Source organism: Phoenix dactylifera, chromosome 4 (assembly GCF_051530095.1).
Source record: "Phoenix dactylifera cultivar Ajwa chromosome 4, Ajwa_hap1_PhDact_Kaust_v1.1, whole genome shotgun sequence".
NCBI lineage: Eukaryota > Viridiplantae > Streptophyta > Magnoliopsida > Arecales > Arecaceae > Phoenix > Phoenix dactylifera.
This window is the reverse complement of record NC_143193.1, coordinates 4,021,311-4,045,193: the sequence shown is the minus strand read 5'-3', so window position 1 is coordinate 4,045,193 and position 23,883 is coordinate 4,021,311. Positions and strand designations below refer to the sequence as shown.

The window sequence follows — 23,883 nt, the reverse complement described above, 5'->3', positions numbered from 1 at the left end:
ATCTCCGAATCTCACTAATCAGAGGGTGCCCATCACCATATGTGTCCACTCCCCGAATCCACTCTATCACCACAGAGGAGTCCCCCTCAAGGCATATATGCTCAGCACGAAGTACTCGCCTCGCATAGGATATCCCCTCCCAGGCTGCCCGCAGCTCCGCACCGACAACGGTGAGTCCCGGCGCACAGCGGCCACCAGCAGCTATCAGACCACCCAGATGGTCTCTGATGATAAAACCAACTCCTCCAAACACCCCGTCCACCGACATACTACCATCAAAATTCACTTTGAGATGACCAAGGGGTGGGGGTACCCAAGAAACTAGGGCGAACCTGGGCGCTGTGACAGCGGAAAGAGTACCCCAGGTGTCCCTGGCCATCTCAGAAGGAGACCTAACGATAGTAGTGGTAGCCTCTCTGGCAAGCCGCATAGCTCTGTCCACCACCACCCTCGGGGGTAACCGTCTACCCTCAAAGATACCAACATTCCTGTCCAACCAAATAGAATGGGCCAAATAAGCCCACTGGATCCCGGCCTCAACAGTACTGGGCCTCCGCATGAAAACTCTCAGCCAATGAATCCAATCCTGTGTCGACTCGACTGAGTATGGCAGCAAAGATGGTGATCGGCTCCAGATTCCCCTAGCTCTGGGGCATTGCAGGATCACATGATCAATCGTCTCCACAGTCTCCGTGCACTCCTCACAACACTGAGTAATCCTCACCCCACGCCGTGCTAACACACTCCTGGTCGGTAGGCAACCCCATGCCACCTTCCATATGAAGAGCGCAACACGCGGGTGAATCCGTATCCTCCAGATCCATCCTCCATCTATCTGTCGGGCTGGCTCTCGGCTCAACAACATGGAAATATCCCTGGCTCGCACCTGCGATCGCCCTGTCGGCATCCAGACTAGTCTATCCGACCCCTCCTGAGCAGGAATAGGTAGAGCCAAGATCATCTCTGCCAACTGCTCCCCAAAAGCCTCTCTAATCAACTCAACCCTCCAGCGCCCCCCTCCGGGCTCCATCAAATCTCTGACCCTGAGACCGACTAACCTCGACGAATCCACCATGACCGATAGTCTACTCATAGGCTGCTCCATCACCCAGCGATCCTCTAACACATCAACGGATCGCCCATCACCAATAGCCCATCTAATCGCAGGAAGCACCAACTCTGCTCTAGCGCAAATCTCCCTCCAGATCGGTGAGTGGCGACGCCCCGTACGGGCCCCAGGCACCAGACCACCATACTTGGCCCTCATCAATGAGGCCCACATGCTATCAGGCTCTAGCACAACTCTAGCGGCGTGCCGTGCCGCTAAGACCTCCCGTCTCGCCAACAAGGACTGCAACCCCAAACCACCAAATCTCGTCGGCTGACATACCACCTCCCATGCCATGAGATGGATGCCCCTTCCGCCTCCGTTCCTCCCCCAAATAAAGTTTCTGAAGATCTGCTCAATATTCCTCACTGTAGCCACCGGAATAAAAGAGGTGCAATGTATGCTCAAATATTAAGTTGATATTAAGTTGGAACAAGAGAAAAAAAAAACCAAAGTATGCTCAAATATGCAATGTAAATTAAGATATATGTCATGGGATGCCCCACATCACTGATAAAGAGGTGCCACATAGGTTCACAAGCTTGGGTCGATCTCCACATAGTAGTTTAAGTTTTTTAGTATAATCAAACCACATAATTAGATAAGACGCCTGCAGATGTTGAGTCCATTACCAACACAAACTTGTGATATCTCAATCCGGGAGTCAGTAGCCAGAAAATCATTAAACTTCAAAAAGTAGTCTCTGACTTCGGCATCAAACTCAGAAATTGGAGTACCCACCGGAGCAACCACACGACCAGACCAAAGAATATCATCATAGACAATAACTCCTCCAATCTTCACGAGTTTAAGCAAGCGTTCATGGTATTCTCCATAGTTTAATTTGTCAGCATCAACAAACGCATAATCAAACAACTCATCTTCCTTTACCTACAGTTGTCAGTGGAATTTCGTTATCATGATCATATCGCAGTAACTTCCTATATAGAGAGTTTCACTTACAAATTGTCTTGTTTGAAAACCTAATGATAGTTTAACCATATGGTGGCATTGTAGTTTTAGACAAAAATATTGTTTTCCATTCAAGCATTCCACTTTTGTTAGGTTCTTCAAAGGTTTACATTCAAAATACAAATCAAAATAGAAGCAACATGCTTGTTTGTCAAGAGATGAGAGCAACATATTTTTCAAAAGCCCGAAGCATATATGAAGAGTGTCGAAGAGATTGGTAATTTCTATGCTTACTTTGTATAGTGGTGGTACTAAGATAAGATGATTTCAAAGTAATTTGATCCAGGCTTTGACAAAATAAACCCCTACATTTTCAGCTATTATTTGTATAATTTCACTGAGTAAATCACACAAATTCCTCTGAGGTTTATGTTTATTATACTTACACCCAGTAGTTTGTAAAATTTACACTTACACCCTGTTACATTAACGATGTGTTAGATGTATGCCCTAGAAGCCAATTTGGCTGACACATTGTTGATTCTAGGGACATAATTTTGTACTTGACTATTTATTATTGAATAAATAAAAGGCATCTTTTCATTCATATTATTTATGTGTCTATGAATCGTCCAAGGAATTAATAAGATGATGATACATATTCTCAAGAGTTGAGAATTTGAGCCATGTATCATTGGTGATTAATTTCTAAATGCTCCTGATCAATGGATCATCACGAGGACGGTGATCGATCCGATCAGTGCACAGATCACTTTCCTTCTGGATGGACGAGACTTGAGTCCACAGTGTAGGGACACTGAAGTGATAGTGCAGGTGCTTGTTAGAGAACAAGGGTACTGAGCGTGACCAAGACAAGAAGTCACTTGGATGTCTATCCACTCGTCAGTGACTTGCTTGATGTTGCAGTAGTGTGACTGGTCCTTTGACCTGCGGTGCTTCGGCTACTCACAGTGAGGTTATTGTAGTTTGACTGCACACATACATGGTCTCTAGCCATATGGGTCCATGCAGTGTAGATTGGCTGCAGTAAGTTCACTGTAGGAGTAGGGTATGCACCTATAAGGAATCTATCGACCTTGATAGAAGAGGAGTGATCCTATGTGATTTGTTAGACTGAGTTCTAAGACCTTGGCCAGGGCAGTAATATAAAGTGGAAAAAGAGTTTTCCACTATCGAACTCAAGTCGAATAAATCTTGACATATGACAGACGATGGGGTTTGACGAGTTGTCCATGACCTCCGTCCTGTAGGGATCCACGATAGTAGGACTGTATCACACGTTAACTGCACCTAGAGGTTCATCATTCCATTCTGCTGGGTAGCCACTACATGCTGCTAGGTGTCACTGGTGGATGGTGGGACTCATAGGGATTATCTTGATGATCGATAAACCCTAATGAGTTGAGTTGGAATCGTTCCAACCCATTGAAAGGAGTTTTCAATGATATTGAGATAGAGATCACAATATATCTCACTACCAGTCAGAATAGAACCTATGGGGTCACACACACTAGAAGTATTGACCGATCCGATGGTTGAAATCATGATTAGGAATCACAAGTAATCAATTTGATTGATAAGAAGTAGAAGAAGGAAAGGGAATTAATTAATTGGACTTGAAACAAGAAATCCTACTTCGGGTAGGATACCCAGAGTTCTAATTGGATTAGGACTGGAAATCCTAGTTGGAGTAGGACTGGGATTCCTACTTGGAATAGGATTCCTCAATCCTAATGAGATTAGGAGTTTTGAATCAAAATTGGATTCCTACTTGGAGTAGGATTCCTAGAGTCCTAATCGGATTAGGACTTTGGATTCAAATTAGAGTCCTAATTGGATTAGGACTAGAATTAAACAAATCCTAATTGAATTAGGATTCCTTAAGTCTAAATTAATTAATAATCTAATGAATCAACATGACTCCTAATTGGATTAGGATTGAAGAGTTCAATTGAGTCATGGTTCATTCAAGTCCTAATTGGATTAGGACTAGCATAGATTGAACCCAAATTTGGCCAATCCTAATTAGATTAGGATTAAACCATGAGAGAGGCACCTAATCCTCTTTGGAAGAGGATTAGGTTAACCAAGTAAGAGGGGCATGAGCCCCTCTCATCTTGGATGGTGCGGATTGAAGAAGAGAGGGGCCGGCGCCCCCCTTCTTTCTTTGGAAAACCATCTAGGGCTCCTACTTTGGAGGAGCCCTTGATGGCTATAAAAGGCACCATGAGGCCGGCACCCTAGGGCATTGGAGTCCTCTTCCTCTTGTGCCGTGGCCACCCTCTTCCTCCCTCTTAGTTGCAGCCGCAAGCAAGGGAAGAAACCTCCAAGTGTTGGTGGCCTCCTCCTCTTCCTTTTCTTCATCAAACGCAAGCAACAGAAGAAGGCTGTGCAGGGGCTCATCTTCTTCCTCTTCTTCATCCTTCTTCTTCCCCCTCTCAAGCACTTTCAAGAGTTGAAAGAAAGAGAGGAGATCAGCCATCGAAGGAAGTCTCTGCAAGGGAGCTAGCACCCCGGGGAGACAAGGAAACATTGATCGGTCCTCTACTTCGTGTGGATACCCGTAGAGGCCGGACGTTTGAACGGCTTCAAGCAAACCCTCTTCCAAAACCACGAATTCAGATTTGCGGTGATCATCTACCCGCGCAAGGTGAAGATTTGATCTTCCTATTAGTTTTAAAAGTTTTAATTCTTACCCAATTACGAAAGGTCTCGAAACAACGTTCATGCGATGAACGTCGAACCCGTGCATGCCGATTCCGCTGCCATCTGATTTAATTTTTGAAATATCAGCGGCATGGGCGGGTTTCCAACAGTGGTATCAGAGCCTAGGCTTCGTAGATTAAGGTAAGAATTAAATATCTAAAGGCATATTAGATCTGAAAATTGAATGATCATGCATGCTGAAAAATTCTGCATGCAGATTTTTCAGGGGTGCTGATTTTTTGCATGCTGATTTTTATGTGATAAAAAGATGATTCTAATTGCATTGTTAATGGGATTACAAAGTTTAGAATCATGATTAGCATGATCAGCGACCTATGTCATGATATAATCAGTTAGTTTTCAGATCTGAAAATTATAATTGTTGCATACGGTGATGATCATAGGATTCAAACCCTTTTGGTATCAAATGTAATGACCTGCGATGTGATCTGCGATGTCATGTAATTTTTCAGATGCTTGCATGCATCTTATTTGATATTTTGAGAGGCCTGCGTGCCTCCTAAAAGGAGATGTAATTTATTTTTATTTTTATTTTACATCTGGTTGTATTTTTGTGATGTGATGTACATCAACGATCAAGTTGAAGCAAAGGCATGAGATGAAAGGTGATCCAAGCGGTTGATGGCGATGGGATCAAGGGTTGATCAAGGATCGAATCAAGGAGGCTTGGAACCAATTCAAGAGTTGAAGACCACTTGATCGATTGATGTGCATGTGCTTGTAATACGACCTAATTAGAATCCATGATCATCACCTAGTTAAAGTTTAGCTTTAATTTGATGCTGCGATTATAACTGCCTGTGATGTGCCGTTTGCATGTGATGTAAATGCGAGTCGGGTAGATAGGTTTACATGTGATGTAGCAAACCCAATTGAGACCTAAATCAAAACCTCCTCAATCAAGTCGAGAGTGAACCGACATGAGCAAGTCATATTAGATTAATTGATCTAATTGGTGTCTAGGAAAGCATGAAAGGTGGTTACTTAATTAGGACCTTACTCTCTGAGTAAGGGGAGCCTCCCACCTGCTTACCTGGCCAATTGTTCGATTACCTCTTATGAAGGGCTCAAGTTGCAAACACTAAGACCTGATTAACCAATATTAAGTCAATAGGTCTTCCACTATAGTAGAGCTGCTAAGGCCTTTCTGATGTTGATTTGTCTCGGCTGGACACAGTGGTCAAGTTGCATCGGGGGGCTGGACCTCTCTATAGACATGAGATGTTGTAGGGTAAAGGTGGGGTTGGGCACCAATAACTGTTAGGTGAGGACCCAATGACGACTTTATTCCTACGGTTATACGGTGGGTCTGACTTAACTAAGAAATGGGACCAATAACTGTTAGGTGAGGTCTTCATGGCTTAGAGACCAAGTTGCACTGCAACATGCTTGAGAAGCATTGTACAAGAGTTGTACACTCATCCATCTATGTGTCACCAATAACTGTTAGGTGAGGTGGCATGTAAATCGGTGGGACCGCAGTACCCACTAGAAATCCTAGTCGTGTGGGATTTCTGTTTCCCTACCAGGAGAGTGTGAGGGATTCGAGAAAATAGTGGGAGTTACATTTGTTCTAAAAGACCTTAGAACAGATTAGGATCAAGTACAAAAGTCTAACTAGAATCTTTACTCTCTGCAGATACAATGTCAGCTTCAAACCCTTTGACCCGTATTCTTGAGACCAACCGACTGACCGGAACCAATTACAAAGACTGGCTTAGAAATCTCAAAATAGTTTTGGACTGTGAGAAGATAGGCTACATACTCGATTCAGATATCCCCACACTACCAGCACGTCCCACTGATGTTCAGCGTGAGTTGCATAAAAAGTGGTTGGATGATGACATTAGAGTAAAATGCTATATGATGGCATCCATGTCTAATGAACTCCAATGCCAGCATGAAAATATAAAGACTGCTAGGGACATACTGGCACACCTGCAAGAGTTGTATGGTGAGCAGAGTCGCACAGCTCGTTTTGAAGTGTCCAAGAGGCTCTTCAAAGCGAAGATGCGCGAGGGGCAGTCTGTCCATGATCACGGTCTGACCATGATCAAGGACCTAGAGGAGCTTGAGAAGCTCGGTATGGACATGCACAAGGAATTGCAAGTGGATTTGATCCAACAGTCACTTCCTGATTCATTTGGTCAGTTTATAGTAAACTACTACATGAATAAGATTGAATGCACTAAGACTGAACTAATCAACATGTTGGTAACTGCTGAGGGAGCCTTGAAAGGTTCAAGGGGCAATGTCCTTGCTGCTGAGTTGACTTCTGGTTCCAAGAGAAAGTCTACTTGGAAGAAAAAGAAGCCTGCTAAGAAGCAGAAGAAAGACAAGAAGCCAAAGAAGGAAGTTCAAAAGAAAAAGGCTAACGACAAAGGAAAATGTTTCCACTGCAATGTCGAAGGCCACTGGAAGAGAAACTGTCCTTCATACCTCGAGAGCCTGAAGAACAAGAAAGGTGACACACCTTCAGAAGGTATAGACTTGCTCATAATTGAAACTAATCTAACGGTTTCTTCTACTTCTAGTTGGGTTATAGATTCTGGTTCTAGTGCTCATCTGTGCACTACCATGCAGGGTCTAAAGGAAAGTAGAAGGCTGGCGGAAGGTGCGGTAACCCTTAGGGTTGGCAACGGGGCAAAAGTTGCTGCTGTGGCTGTGGGCACCTACCATCTGCGACTACCGTCTGGATCTAGTTTAATACTTAGAGACTGCTATTATGTACCTGTTGCTAGCAGAAATTTGATTTCTGTTTCATGTCTAGCACAGGAAGGTCATGTTTTTACATTTGACAAAGACTGCTGTTCTATTTATTTGAGAAATAAAATAGTCGCACGTGGTTTTATGATTGACAGTCTCTATCATTTACATATGGATGTATCTGTGAATGTTACCGAGCAAGAAGTGAGTGCCAAAGGATCCAAAAGATCCAGAGATGAGATAAACCAAAGATATTTGTGGCACCTCAGACTTGGCCATATTGGAGAGGATAGGATGAACAAAATGGATAAAGATGGGCTTCTCGGATCATTGACTTCCAAGTCATATCCAGTTTGCGAGTCCTGTCTTCAAGGAAAAATGGCTAGACTGCCCTTTGTAGGACATGGGGAGAGGACCACTGAAATACTTACCCTAATACATACAGATGTATGTGGCCCATTCGATGTGCCAGCCAGGGGACGTTATTCTTACTTCATTACCTTTACCGATGATTATTCACGATATGGGTATGTGTATCTTATGAGACACAAGTCTGACTCTTTTGAAAAGTTCAAAGAGTTCAAGAATGAAGTAGAAAAACAAACTGGAAAACCTCTTAAGGCTCTTCGATCAGATCGAGGAGGAGAATACCTTAGTGGGGAATTTCGGGACTATCTCAAAGAAAACGGCATAGTCTCACAATGGACACCTCCGGGTACACCTCAACTCAACGGAGTGTCAGAGAGGAGGAATCGGACCCTATTGGATATGGTCAGGTCCATGATGAGCTTCACTGATTTACCTGTGTTCCTTTGGGGAGATGCCTTACTCACAGCGATTTATTTATTGAATAGAGTTCCCTCTAAATCCGTTCCTACCACACCGTATGAGATATGGCATGGTAAGAAACCAAGTCTGGGTCATCTCAAGATTTGGGGATGTCCGGCCCACGTCAAGCGACTACAGGCGGACAAGTTAGAGGCTAGGACCATAAGTGCTCGTTTTATAGGATATCCTAAAGAGTCATTAGGATACAATTTCTACATCTCAGAGGATCACAATGTGTTTGTGAGCCGTCATGCCATCTTCTTGGAAAATCAGTTTATCCTTGATAGAGGCAGTGGGAGGAAAATTGAGCTTGAAGAGAAAGTCTCTGAAAAGCAACGAGTCATGGATCCTATAGAACCCATTCATAAAGAGCCAGTACACGATGTCCCTCAACCACCTCGTAGATCTAGTAGGGTCTCCCATCCTCCCGATAGATACTTAGGTATACTAGAAGAGGATACCGAGGAAATGTTCCTAGTGGGAGATAGGGATCACATACAGGATCCCAAAACCTACAACGAGGTAATATCTGATATCGATTCCGAGAAATGGCTGGAAGCTATGAAGTCAGAGTTAGACTCCATGCATTCCAACCAAGTCTGGACCTTAGTAGATCCACCAGAAGGTATTGTACCTATTGGATGCAAATGGATCTACAAAAGGAAGATAGGTTCGGATGGAGAGGTAGAGACCTATAAGGCAAGGCTTGTGGCGAAAGAGTATAGTCAACGCGAAGGCATTGACTATCAGGAGACCTTTTCACCTGTAGCCATGCTAAAATCCATCCGAACATTGCTTGTCATTGCAGCATTTCATGATTATGAAATCTGGCAGATGGATGTCAAAACTGCTTTTCTGAATGGATATCTTGATGAAGATATCTATATGGAACAGCCTTTGGGTTTCACTTCCAGTGATGGAGATCACAAGGTCTGCAAGCTGCAAAGGTCCATCTATGGACTAAAGCAAGCATCTCGGAGTTGGAACACTCGTTTCGATGACGCAATCAAAACGTTTGATTTCATCAAAAACGAAGAGGAACCGTGTGTTTACAAAAAGGTTAGTGGGAGTGCTGTCGTTTTTCTCGTACTGTACGTAGATGACATTCTCCTAATAGGGAATGATATTCCCATGCTAACCTCGGTCAAGGTCTGGTTGTCAAAAGAATTCTCCATGAAAGACCTTGGGGAAGCATCCTATATTTTGGGAATAAAGGTCTATAGAGATAGATCTAAAAGGATGCTTGGCCTTTTACAGAAGATGTACATAGAGGAGGTGCTGAAGAGGTTCAGCATGGAAAACTCCAAGAGGGGTCTCTTACCCCTAAGGCATGGAATTCATCTCTCCAAGAAGATGTGCCCCAACACATCTGAAGAGATTTAACGCATGAGCAAGATTCCTTATGCATCGGCAATAGGAAGCCTCATGTATGCCATGCTATGTACACGACCTGATATAGCTCTTGCTGTGAGTGTCACAAGCAGATATCAGTCGAATCCAGGTGAAGAACACTGGACAGCTGTGAAGAATATTCTTAAGTACTTGAGAAGAACTAAAGATTTATTCTTGGTTTTTGGAGGATCATCAGAGTTAAAGGTAGAAGGGTACACAGATTCAGACTTCATGACTGATGTCGATGACAGGAAGTCAACATCTGGATATGTGTTCTTGTGCAATGGTGGTGCGGTGAATTGGAAGAGTTCTAAACAACCGATCATTGCTGATTCTACTATGGAAGCTGAATACATCGCCGCCTCTGAAGCTGCTAAGGAAGGATTCTGGTTCAAGAAATTCATTGCAGAGTTGGATGTGATGACATCAGATGCCATGACACTCTACTGCGATAATAATGGCGCCATAGCCCTTGCTAAGGAGCCAAGGTCTCATCAGAAGTCTAAGCATATAGAGCGGCGCTTTCACCTCATACGTGACTATGTGGAGAAGAAATATGTAAAGGTGCAGAGAGTAGACTCCGCGGATAACGTGGCAGACCCGTTCACTAAGCAGCTGAGTCAGCAAAAGACTGAAGCCCACCTTGAGAAGATGGGCCTAAGATATATGACCAATTGGCTTTAGTGCAAGTGGGAGATTGTTAGATGTATGCCCTAGAAGCCAATTTGGCTGACACATTGTTGATTCTAGGGACATAATTTTGTACTTGACTATTTATTATTGAATAAATAAAAGGCATCTTTTCATTCATATTATTTATGTGTCTATGAATCGTCCAAGGAATTAATAAGATGATGATACATATTCTCAAGAGTTGAGAATTTGAGCCATGTATCATTGGTGATTAATTTCTAAATGCTCCTGATCAATGGATCATCACGAGGACGGTGATCGATCCGATCAGTGCACAGATCACTTTCCTTCTGGATGGACGAGACTTGAGTCCACAGTGTAGGGACACTGAAGTGATAGTGCAGGTGCTTGTTAGAGAACAAGGGTACTGAGCGTGACCAAGACAAGAAGTCACTTGGATGTCTATCCACTCGTCAGTGACTTGCTTGATGTTGCAGTAGTGTGACTGGTCCTTTGACCTGCGGTGCTTCGGCTACTCACAGTGAGGTTATTGTAGTTTGACTGCACACATACATGGTCTCTAGCCATATGGGTCCATGCAGTGTAGATTGGCTGCAGTAAGTTCACTGTAGGAGTAGGGTATGCACCTATAAGGAATCTATCGACCTTGATAGAAGAGGAGTGATCCTATGTGATTTGTTAGACTGAGTTCTAAGACCTTGGCCAGGGCAGTAATATAAAGTGGAAAAAGAGTTTTCCACTATCGAACTCAAGTCGAATAAATCTTGACATATGACAGACGATGGGGTTTGACGAGTTGTCCATGACCTCCGTCCTGTAGGGATCCACGATAGTAGGACTGTATCACACGTTAACTGCACCTAGAGGTTCATCATTCCATTCTGCTGGGTAGCCACTACATGCTGCTAGGTGTCACTGGTGGATGGTGGGACTCATAGGGATTATCTTGATAATCGATAAACCCTAATGAGTTGAGTTGGAATCGTTCCAACCCATTGAAAGGAGTTTTCAATGATATTGAGATAGAGATCACAATATATCTCACTACCAGTCAGAATAGAACCTATGGGGTCACATACACTAGAAGTATTGACCGATCCGATGGTTGAAATCGTGATTAGGAATCACAAGTAATCAATTTGATTGATAAGAAGTAGAAGAAGGAAAGGGAATTAATTAATTGGACTTGAAACAAGAAATCCTACTTCGGGTAGGATACCCAGAGTTCTAATTGGATTAGGACTGAGAATCCTAGTTGGAGTAGGACTGGGATTCCTACTTGGAATAGGATTCCTCAATCCTAATGAGATTAGGAGTTTTGAATCAAAATTGGATTCCTACTTGGAGTAGGATTCCTAGAGTCCTAATCGGATTAGGACTTTGGATTCAAATTAGAGTCCTAATTGGATTAGGACTAGAATTAAACAAATCCTAATTGAATTAGAATTCCTTAAGTCTAAATTAATTAATAATCTAATGAATCAACATGACTCCTAATTGGATTAGGATTGAAGAGTTCAATTGAGTCATGGTTCATTCAAGTCCTAATTGGATTAGGACTAGCATAGATTGAACCCAAATTTGGCCAATCCTAATTAGATTAGGATTAAACCATGAGAGAGGCACCTAATCCTCTTTGGAAGAGGATTAGGTTAACCAAGTAAGAGGGGCATGAGCCCCTCTCATCTTGGATGGTGCGGATTGAAGAAGAGAGGGGCCGGCGCCCCCCTTCTTTCTTTGGAAAACCATCTAGGGCTCCTACTTTGGAGGAGCCCTTGATGGCTATAAAAGGCACCATGAGGCCGGCACCCTAGGGCATTGGAGTCCTCTTCCTCTTGTGCCGTGGCCACCCTCTTCCTCCCTCTTAGTTGCAGCCGCAAGCAAGGGAAGAAACCTCCAAGTGTTGGTGGCCTCCTCCTCTTCCTTTTCTTCATCAAACGCAAGCAACAGAAGAAGGCTGTGCAGGGGCTCATCTTCTTCCTCTTCTTCATCCTTCTTCTTCCCCCTCTCAAGCACTTTCAAGAGTTGAAAGAAAGAGAGGAGATCAGCCATCGAAGGAAGTCTCTGCAAGGGAGCTAGCACCCCGGGGAGACAAGGAAACATTGATCGGTCCTCTACTTCGTGTGGATACCCGTAGAGGCCGGACGTTTGAACGGCTTCAAGCGAACCCTCTTCCAAAACCACGAATTCAGATTTGCGGTGATCATCTACCCGCGCAAGGTGAAGATTTGATCTTCCTATTAGTTTTAAAAGTTTTAATTCTTACCCAATTACGAAAGGTCTCGAAACAACGTTCATGCGATGAACGTCGAACCCGTGCATGCCGATTCCGCTGCCATCTGATTTAATTTTTGAAATATCAGCGGCATGGGCGGGTTCCCAACACGATGTTAGTGAATCCATTTACCTCATATGAAAAGTCAAAATTGTCCTTGAATGATGAGGAGGATATAGACATTTTCTTAAATCTTTGGATGGTTGTTATGTCACATAAAGTTATTTTGCTATGATAAAATTTTTTCTGACATAATATTTGGATCTCATTTAAATTTAACAGTTTGACTAATGTTCTGTTAGGTTATAGGTTAAAGTGTTGGATAAAAATAAATCTCAAAGGGGTAAGCTGTAAGCGTAGGTTTTTCATACTACTGGGTGTGTAAATGTATTTACTCCAAATCTGAGAGAGATTTTTGTAATGCACTCTTTAAGTAAAGATAGTACTTAGTGAATAAATAAAATACAAAATGATTAGAAAATAAATTAATTTTGCACTCTTAGACAATAAATAAACTTTATGTTGGGAGTCTAATTCAAACTTAGATTAAAAGTTTGAGAAGATCTTGTCTTGAGTCATAGGGGAATTCAAAATTCTTACACGGATGAGACTGATCGCACCTGATTAGTGAAAAATTCTTACACCAATCATTTTTTCATTTATGAGTGAGTATTACACAAAGAATTTCTAAGTGGATGAGTTTTCTGTTGATACGGCATGTGGTCATAGGAACGATCGGCGGTTGTAGCATGACCTCAAGAATACCCTTTGATTATAGCATATAGAGGTGTACCAATCCCACCATTTGAGCTAGAGCAACATTCATTCTTTAGGAAGAGTAGGTAAGGTATAATGGCATGGTGAATTAAGTCATCTAGTTTGGGCTGTGCAGTGGTTGAAAGGTTGTTATCAATATGAACCTTCGCAGACTAGAGGTGTCATATAGCCATGTTTTGAGCTCTTTATTAGATAAAGATCAGAATGTAATCTTGGATAAGTAAATGACAAATGAGATACAAGTGGTGAAGAGCTTACCATGTGAATATAATGGTACTTGGCTTGGTAGTGTTTAAGTGGAAAGGGAATGGCTGTGTGTCAGAGTCTATATAAAAAGTGAGTTCAGCGGTATAGATTTAGAGAGTATTTAGTAGTAAAATAATATATTGTTTTGTGTGGTGCTACCATTCTAAATTTCAGCAATGAGGCTCTATGCTTACTCCATGATTTTTATGTTACTAGTCTTTTGACACATGAAATACACATGCAGAAGTCAAAAAAAGATATCAGATTATCAATTTGATCGTAATTATGCAAGTATGTAGGATAGTCGCTATCTTGATGTATGCCATATGTATGCTTTATTGACTTAAAATTTTGATCAATTAAAATATATTTAATTATCGGCAAAGGATATTGACAAGTGCCAACATTCTACAAAGAAAACAACCTTTAAATTTGAGTAAATACGTATAGTTAGAAAAACAAGCATCCACATAAGCATATATAATTTTGGAGTTGCAACACTCTAATTCACAACATATTATATCATGCAAAAGATTACAAACTCAAGTTTCTAAATGATTAACACAGTTTGGGACCAATTGATAATTGCTATTGGGGACCCTATGGAAAGAATGAAATGATAGAATTTTCATTGGAAAAATAAAGCTCTGGTTTTGCTCTTATGCAAATGGCTTTGGAACAAGAAGCCTAACAAGTTCTACATAGACTTGGGCATCGGGCCGTGCCGGGCCGGCCCGGCCCAGGCCCACCGGGCCCGAGGTCTAAACGGGCCGTGCCTGGCCCGGCCCGCTTATGAAGCCGTTTCCAACTATTTTGGAAAATTTCCAAAATTGCCCCTCCCAACAGTCCAAAAACGGCTAAATTGAGGGGTATTTTGGGAAAAAATTTTTTGGGCTTCTATAAATAGCCCTTTCCTCCCTCATTCTTACCACACCAAACCAACTATTCTCTCCTTCTCTACTACTATTATTTCTCTCTTCTAAAGTGCTCTTCTAGCAATTTAATTTTTAGTTTGCATTTAGCAAGTATTCAAGTGCTACACAAGAGGAGGTTCCTGTTGAGAAGAGAAGGTCACTCCTGTTGAGAGCACAAGAGGAAGCTCAGGATCTCGGCTCTGCCTCTACCTCTGCCCTTCGACCCTCTACTCAATTCCTCCTTGTGGTTAGTTTTTATTTTTTGAATTCATCAATTTAGATATGTCATCTTTTGAGAAAAGTCATTTTGGCATTCCTCCTGTTTCTGAGGGAGAAGAAACTAATCCCCAACCCCATGTTCCTAGTTCCTCTAGAACTAGTGAACCGAGTGAAGATCAAACCTCTTCTCGTAAGAGGACTAGTGCTGTATGGAATGAATTTGATAGAGTTATGGTTGATGGAGTCTGGAAAGCTAAATGTAAAAAATGTGCCAAACTTTATAGTTGTAGTAGTAGTGGGGGAATAGGGCATTTAAAAAGACATCAAGAGAGTCATAGGATGCATGATTCTCATGCTCAAACTCAAAGTACCCTTAATATACAAGGGGGATTACTTGTAGGTAATTTTGCATATAATCATGAAAATCAAAGAAAAGCACTTGTAAAATGGATAGTTAAGGATGAATTACCTTTTAGTTTATGTGAATCTTTTAATTTTGAAGAATATGTTCAATTAAACCTACAACCTGCTTATAAAAGAACTAGTAGGCGTACATTTAGAAGAGTAGCTATGACTAACTTTTTAGCAATGAGACAAAGTTTAATTGAAACACTTTCTACTTTAAATGTAAAAATTTTATTAACTTCTGATATTTGGTCAGCATCTGTAGGTAGTAATTATTTTTATGCCATTACTGCTCATTATATTGATAATGATTGGCAATTAAATAAACGTATTCTTGCTTTTCGTGCTTTTGATTTTTCACATTCTGGGCAACAAATTTCAAATGTCATTTATCAAACTGCATGTTCATATAATATTAATGATAAAATTATGTCTATTACTTTTGATAATGCATCTAATAATAATTCTGCTGTTACATTATTAAAAGACTCATTGCATCCCATGTTAGATGAAAATTTATTGCATATTAGATGTGCATGTCATATCTTAAATCTTTCTGTTCAAGCTGGCATGGGCATGATTCAAGATGTGATTTCAAAAATTAGAAATGCAGTTTTTTTTATTCATGCTTCAAGATCAAGACTTCAAGAATTTAAGGAACTATGTATAAATCATGGTAAACGTTTTAAAAAATTTAAACTTGATGTAATTACTCGTTGGAACTCAACATATAGCATGATACATGATGCGTACCCATATAAAAACTTATTAAGTGCATATATTAATGATCGTGGATTAGGACTGAAACTGATTGGAATAAAGGAAAAATTTTGGAAGATTTTTTGCTTAGTTTTTATAATGCTACCAATGTTCTTTCTGGTATTTATTATCCAACTTCATGTTCATTTTTACAACAAGCATATATAATTAGTCAAAAATTTGCAGAACATAGATATGATGATGTTTTAATGCCTATTATTGACCAATGGAATCTAAATGGAATGAGTATTGAGACAAGATATGTCCTATGCATAACTTAGCTGCTGTATTTGATCCAAGAGTTAAATTGAATGGCGTGCTAATTTTACTTGATGCATACTGTGAAAATATGAATCAAGATCCTGAACCTGCTAAAAATGAGGTAAAACAACTTCTTTATGATATTTATGCTATATATGATGAAAAAATTCGTGGATCTAGATTTTCCGTACAAAGCTCTATTTCTTTTTCTAGTAGTTCTCGTTCGTCATCTATTTTTTCATTCATTGCACAGAGAAAACACACACATGCTTCAAGTTTATCTTCATCTTCTTCATCTTTAAGTAGTGAACTAGAATTTTATTTACGAAATGATCTTCAGTCTGCATATGATGAAAATCAAATAGAGAATCTAGATGTATTATCTTGGTGGAAGAGTGTTAAAAATCAATATCCTGTTATGTCTGCAATTGCACGCAATATTTTAGCTGTGCCGATGTCCACGGTAGCATCGGAATCCGCTTTTAGTGCAGGTCGGCGTGTTCTTGACGAAAAGAGAAGTAGGATGACGGGCGAAACGGTGGAGATGCTTCTCTGCTTCAAAGATTGGTTGGATGCTGAGGCAAGACTTCAAGATAAAGGTGGACATAATACAACATCCTCTAATGATGATGATACAAATACTACTGAAGAGTGAATACTGATTCACTGAATCACTGATGATTAGTAAGATTTCTTAATTTTTTATAATTGTACATTTTTATTGTATTCTGGAGGTCAGACCAAGGTCCAAACCTCGGCCCTTTCTTATTGTATTCTGGAGGTCAGACCAAGGTCCAAACCTCCCTTCATGTACCATTTTGATTTAAATTAATAAACTGGTAGGGGTTTATGCCAAACCCCCCACCATTAAGGTGGCTTTATATTAATAAATCCTTAGTTTTCAATATTTATTAATTTATTAAAAAAATTTATGAAGCATTAATTTTTATGGAGACAGGCCGTGCCTGGCCCGGCCCAGGCCCGAACCAGGCCAAGCCCGCCCGGCCCAGGCCCTTATGGGCCGTGCCGGGCTGGCCCGCGGGCCGTGCTTTGCTTGGCCCGCGGGCCAAGAGCGGGCCATGCCGGGCTCGGCCCGCGGGCCAGAAACCCGTGACCCAGCACGGCCCCCTTAAATGGGCCGTGCCAGGCACGGCTTCGTGCCGGGCTGCCCAACTCTAGTTCTACATATCATCGAAGATTGATTAACATGATAAGATATCAAAACCAAGTTTACTGAAGGTCATCAATTCAAATCCGTCCAAGCCAATTATTAATTAATTACCCAACTCCGATGTCATCTTATACCTGTTATAGTCTCCAAATGGATGATTCAAGCTGCATGTGAGATGTTAATCTAATATAAAATGTTAACCTATTTTCGGTCAACTAGCAAAATAAAAAATATCAAATGCATAACAGGTTATTTTGTTTAGTCACTATGGAAAATGGTCTAAAAAGTCATTATCCCTGTTGTATAACAGTTATGATAATAAAATAACAGCCAAATAATTGCCTTTATTTAAATGGTTCATTATTAATATATAAAATAGAAAAAATTATGGTATTTGTAACTTCAAGCACCCCTTTAAGATTATATTATGAAGACCATTATGCTACACCATGATACTTTTGTAATGAGGATGCATCAGATTTAACCTATTCTAGGACTTGCACAGTATAGATACACTGGAATGAGCTATAGACTAAGAAATTTAGGAGTCAAATGTTTTTTCTAAATTTTTTAATTTTAATTGGTTGGATTGCATAGTCTTCTCTATTATCTAACTGCAACTGAAGGGATTGGTTTAAGATAATGAGAGTGAGATATCAATAAGAGTCATAATCTTTTCTCAAAGTTAACATAAATAAGAGTTCTAACCCTTTTTTAAAAACAAAGTAAAGAAGAGTCCTAGCCCTTATATAATAATTCTATCTACTTAAAAATCATCCCATTTCATGGCAGTCATCCAAAAGCAATAGCAAGATAGCAAGATACCTATTCACCCATGCAAACATGCATATCTATTTGTAACAAAAGGAAGATGTAGATTTTATTTCATGGGTCTCTTTTGTTTTGATAGATCTCTCCTTAAAAGTGGGCATAAAATGATTTAATAAATTTGGCAATTATGCTAATCTATATTTTTTTGGCTTAGCTCTATTTATCATATAAAACATTTTTGCTTTTCTCGAACTCAAATATTTTATGATTTATATCCAGGACACTTTTATTTTATTTTTTTGTTAATTTTTTGTTTCTCCAAACACATGCAAAGCTTTGCAAGGGATATCTATGTGGCTTAACCTATGTTAGGCTCTTTTTTATTAATTAAAGACACAACTCTTGCTTTTATTGCTAGAGCAAAAGATAATTACTATACACCACAAAAAATATTATGCTTGATATATGAGGAAAGTTACCTCCTGGAGCATTTTATCAAGAGCAGGGAGAGCTTCTGATTCAATAAAATTAATCTTGTCCTCAACTCCCGCTTTTTGAATAAATGGTAGTCCTATCTCAAAGTATGATCTGTTAATGTCGATTGCTGTGACCTACAATAAAGTATGAACAAAAGGATAAAGGATCATAAACACCAAATTTTTATAGTTCAAGTTTTTCAAAGATATTCATGGTCGAGCATTGTTTTCTGACATGCATTCATAACTTCAATAATATTGTTTAATCATAAGTTTTTGCAAATTTGTTTAAATGTATCTTTTCTGAATAAACTCAAAATATAACCAGTTAAATGCAAAATAAGTTGCGCACACACAGACATACATGTATATAATATATATATCAATATGTATGTAGAAACATACATATCGACTAGACTATACATTAAAAATCTCTAGTAATAGAGCTTTTGATGTCCATAACCTCATACAAAACAAAGGGAAGGTAATTTCCTTATCATTCTTCACTTTGCTTTACTCTGGACTTTAGTTTTGCAAACAATGCCATTGAGCACATATTGAACATCAGTTATATATCCATTTAAAAGATTACACATTTAATTTAACTTTTCTTTATCTATTTCTTACATGTGTTTTCAGAAATATATTAGTGGTTAGAGAATGGATTGGACACCGTAGGTACCCTTTTTTTGTGTTTCTTGTTCAAGGACTAGGATGTTGTGTGTGTAAGGAGGCAGCTTATTAATGATTCAATATAATGTTTGCTCCTATCTAATTTAAACATCCTATCATGTATTTTTCACATATTCATAAAATTGAGGCCAATTGTTGAATGTGTAAGAGATATCCTAAGGACCAGTATCTCAATAGCAACCTTGTCTCCATCTTGTAATAATTCTTAAGATCTAAAACACATGATGAATGAGTAGTAAGCTATTTTTAGACCTGCTCTAATTCTGGAACAATAAGCTACTTCTACTTATGCACCTATTACAGATATGAAGTATAGGTGTCAATGTCTTAGAGACTAAAGGAGGTGTCAGTGTATGCACTGAAGGTCCATGGAAGATCCATATTTTCTATTCTAGATATTTCAGGTTTTTAGATCAGAACTAGTAGTGTGATTTATCTTGGATGAGCCATCATTGACTTTGTATTAATTATATCTTTTACCAATAATTTAATGTAGTATGTCGTCTGACTCTTTCGAAATGTGTTCTAGTTAGACTATAACTAAAAATTAAATTTTTAGTAAATATTTAATGATTCCAAATCAATGATGGATCATTTTAATCAAAAATCTGCTCGGGGTGATCATGATCTAGGCATTATAAATGCCTAAAACCTGAAAATCATATGTTCCGTGGCCACATACCTGTGCATAAAATAGGTAATGAAATTACTGGTAAACAGAAACAAGTGAACACAACATTATTTTAATGTGCTAAGGAGTTGAAAAACCTTGCCCTCCGTCGGTAATGCTAGTGCTGTCGCAAGGAGTGAATAACCTGTGAACACACCAAGCTCAAGTGTCTTCTTTGCATTCATGAGCTTTAGAAGTACAGAAAGATGTTGGCATTCCTCCGGAGGCACCATCCAGAAATGCCTGCGACATCAAAAAAAAAAAAAAAAAGAATTCAAAAAAAGTGGACTGGGAGGGTGGTCTAAATGCTAATTATAATTGACTCACATAAGGTTAAGTATTAATAGATTGACAACTTAGAATAAGATATATCATCATACAATTCATTTAATATAGTCAAAGTTCCCTATGCTGTCCTATGATGTATGCAGTTTCAATTTTAACCAGTCTTTAAATAGTTAATCTTATTTACCATTTGTTACACATAACTAGTTAAAGATTGAAATCTCCAGAAAAGTTAGTTAAAGAATTCACTAATCATCTGGATTTGGATTAGCTAAATTAGTCTAGCAATGTTACTTAAGGATACCAAATCAAAAGAAGGTCCAATATTAGTTTGAGGGTCATTATTAGACACAACAATGTCTGATGAATGAAGAACAGCGAAATCAAACTATCATGACATAGTTAATATGTTGGACGAATGTGATAGTAATTTCAGATCCACTTTATACAATAAAGAATATATCTCGTTGGCTATTATACTCTACAAAAAAAGTTTTAAAAAAAAGGGATTTCTCACTGTTATCAGGAATGATAAACAGAGCTAGGCCAGTGTTTCTTGGATCACAGGTAAATCTTATTTTAAGCAAGTTAACACATCAGAGCATCGGATTTTAATAACGCTCATGGTCTGTTTGGATATTCCTACAGGATTGGAGCTTGTTGACCCATCAACCATCTAGCTTCCATTTTTTAGGAACCAGTCAAACCTAGCCCGAATCCTAGTTTTTGGGCTGCAAGAAGAAAAAAAAAGATCAAAGAAAAAAAAAAATTATGAAGGTTTTTTTTTTTCTTTCCATAGAATTTGAGCTAGGTAGAGTTTGGTTGATACAGGGTTATACTTAAATGGACGGCCCAATCTTAGAGGAATAGCCAAACAAGCCCTTAAATTACTTAATGGTGGCTTTTGAATACTTGACATCATACTGTAGGCTGCAAATGGGTTGGGTTGACTCGTGACCCGACCCGTTCAGACCCGATCCGACTTATTTTAGAGGACCCGTGGGGCCGGATTTGGTTCTAAAATTGGACTGGTTCTATTTTTAGGGTCAGGTCTAGGTTTTCTGAATTCTGACCCAACTCGATCCGATCTATTTGAAATTTAGGCAATTTTAGGTTTCTAATCCTACGATCCGACCCAAAAAGAAAGCTGCTATAATGTGATAGTTCTTCTGGCAATTCTCTCCGGTGCCCATGAAAAATGAGGTGAGGCTTATGGTCAACAGCAATGCTGTTACAATCAGGATCATAGAATCACAATCTCTACATCATATAAGGGGGAGTGGTTCATGGTTCACAATGCAACGACAATGTTGTTAGCAAAAAGGCAGTCAACTTTTGGCGTAACGGGGCTCTAGACCACACCCTCGACAATGTGTGTGTGTGTGTGATGGCACAAGCATCTCCTGATAATGGTGATGTCTTCAAGTCCCTGTCCAAAATCGTTATTTAATATACGACAACAAAAATAGTTGTCTTTGTGTTTTCCTATTCATGTTTGAATGAATAGTTTGAAGACAAAATATAATGTGTTATATACGTTATTAGCTGATACCCGCTTCAATGGAGACTAACAAGAGATTTAGTGTGTGTGTATATATATATATATATTAGTATTATTTGATCACACTTAACTATTTTTCTTTAAACAGTTATTGCAATCTCATGAGGACGGTACACTAATGGAGACATCATGCCATCAACAGTTGCACCAAAGTACAACTTCGATCATGATTAATGCCTTGGTAATGTGCAAATTTGTAATAATTATTTTTTCGGATCCGAACAGAATCTGCCCGAATCCAAATTTTTTAGATTGGGACCAGATTATACATGAATCCGACCCGAATGATCCGTTGATCAAAAATTGTAGCTGTGGACCCAACACAATCCGACCCCAATCTTCTATTGGGTTGGGTTTGAGTCCAATATTAGAACCTGAATAAAAAAATCAAATTAGCTCGGACCAACCTGACCTATTTGCACCCCTAATCATGTTGTATACTCTAATAACACATTGCAATAAAGATAAACATGAACTGGTTCCCACTTCGCAACACTCCTCAAAAGGAGAAAGAACCAACCGTACCCACAAAAAAAAAAGGGTCAAAAAGAGCTGTACAGAGAGACAAGGTAAGTGAGGCCCTTAGATTTGTAACTGAGCAGCTAGGACAATGCTCGAGTTGTTGGTGCTCACTCTTTGCCTTTGGAATACCCTCTTTCATGTTAATTCAGTAGGAATTCCTCTTGCCCAACCATGAAGAGATCCATCAATAGCATGGATAAAATCACAAGACATTTTCAGATTTCGTGCTTTGAATTATTCTTTATTTTTTCCACAAAGATATCTAAAATAACTACATAACAATGTAATCAAGCCATCTCACTGGTTTATAATTTAATGTTTCCATAAAATTAAATAGTTAAGATTCAGCAATCTAAAGGTTTGGAACTTGCCACTCTTGTTTCTTAGTCGCCTCTCTCAATGCCTTAAGTTGTTCGTGCTCTCGTGGATAAACACTTGTCTCCAATATATACTGCAAAAAGAGAGAGAGAAAAGATTAATTAGAAATAAGGGGGCAAAAAAACCCTCCATGAAGAAAGAATGTTCTCTTTATTTTAATCTCTTCAGAAGTGAAAAAATTTGGAGAAAAGAGAAACTCCTTTTTTTTTTCCTTATTTTTTTTCTTTTCTTTTTCTATTCTCTTGCATCTCTTCTCCCTTCTATGTGTCTTTTTTCTTTTCTTCTCCTCCTCCTCTACTACATAGTCAAATCCCAAAAGAAATCATGAAGAAGAAAAAGAAGAAAAGAGAAGCGACCTTGTAAAGGGCATCATTCTGCAAGAGATGTATTGCATGTCCTGCCGGGATAGCCATTGATGTTCTTCCAGGGTTCCTTAATCGAGATCTCTTAGTTTGGCACCCTCTCCTTCCTCCATATATATATATATATATATATATATATATATATATATATATATATATATATATATATATCCCATGGGTTGTGACTACTCGATAAAGAGGTGGTAGGTGGTCGGTGGTCGGCAGGGGCGGCCCAATACATTTGGGGGCCTAGAGCGAACTCACTAAATGAGGCCTTTTTTAAAATAATAATAATAATAATAATAAATTTTTAATAAGTATAAAATAGAAGTGAAAAATTGTAACAAAATTATAGAAATTGCAACAAAATTAGGGGAATTAAATGCTGGATGTTGAAATTTGAAAATATAATTAAAAGGGGATTAGAAGAATCACAATCAAAAGGGGATTAGAAGAATCACACCGTGTATGCCCACTGAGTCACCGTCACAGTGTCAGACTGACAGCAGTGACAGGCTCAGTCTCAGAAGTCAGACCGTCAGACGTGAGGGAGGGACTGAGGGGATGGACGGGCCCGCCGGGGTCACGGCCTCACGGGACTACGGGAGCCGGGGCCGGGGAGGGAGCCTCACGCCGTCTGCCGTCACGGCCTCACGCCTCACGGGAGCCGGGGCCGGGGGCGAGCGAGGAGCGGAGGAGGTCACAGCTCACGGGAGACGGGAGTGACGGCCAGACATGGTCACAGGAGCCGGGGCCGGGGAGGGAGGCGACTGGAGAGGAGGTGGAGCCG

The 23,883-nt window shown here is 39.8% G+C and overlaps 1 protein-coding gene across 1 annotated transcript; it reads right to left on the bottom strand.

The window, feature by feature from the left end:
• Nucleotides 1–1,565: 1,565 nt before the first annotated feature.
• LOC149753608 (norbelladine 4'-O-methyltransferase-like) lies at nucleotides 1,566–23,242 on the bottom strand. Its single transcript, XM_089930052.1, has 5 exons — nucleotides 23,088–23,242; nucleotides 22,725–22,804; nucleotides 20,084–20,228; nucleotides 18,626–18,757; nucleotides 1,566–1,999 (listed from the first exon to the last, which is right to left on the bottom strand). Exons 1-5 carry the CDS (start codon nucleotides 23,142–23,144, stop codon nucleotides 1,706–1,708), a joined length of 708 nt encoding a protein of 235 aa, XP_089786178.1. The 5' UTR covers nucleotides 23,145–23,242; the 3' UTR covers nucleotides 1,566–1,705.
• Between the last annotated feature and the right edge of the window lie 641 nt (nucleotides 23,243–23,883).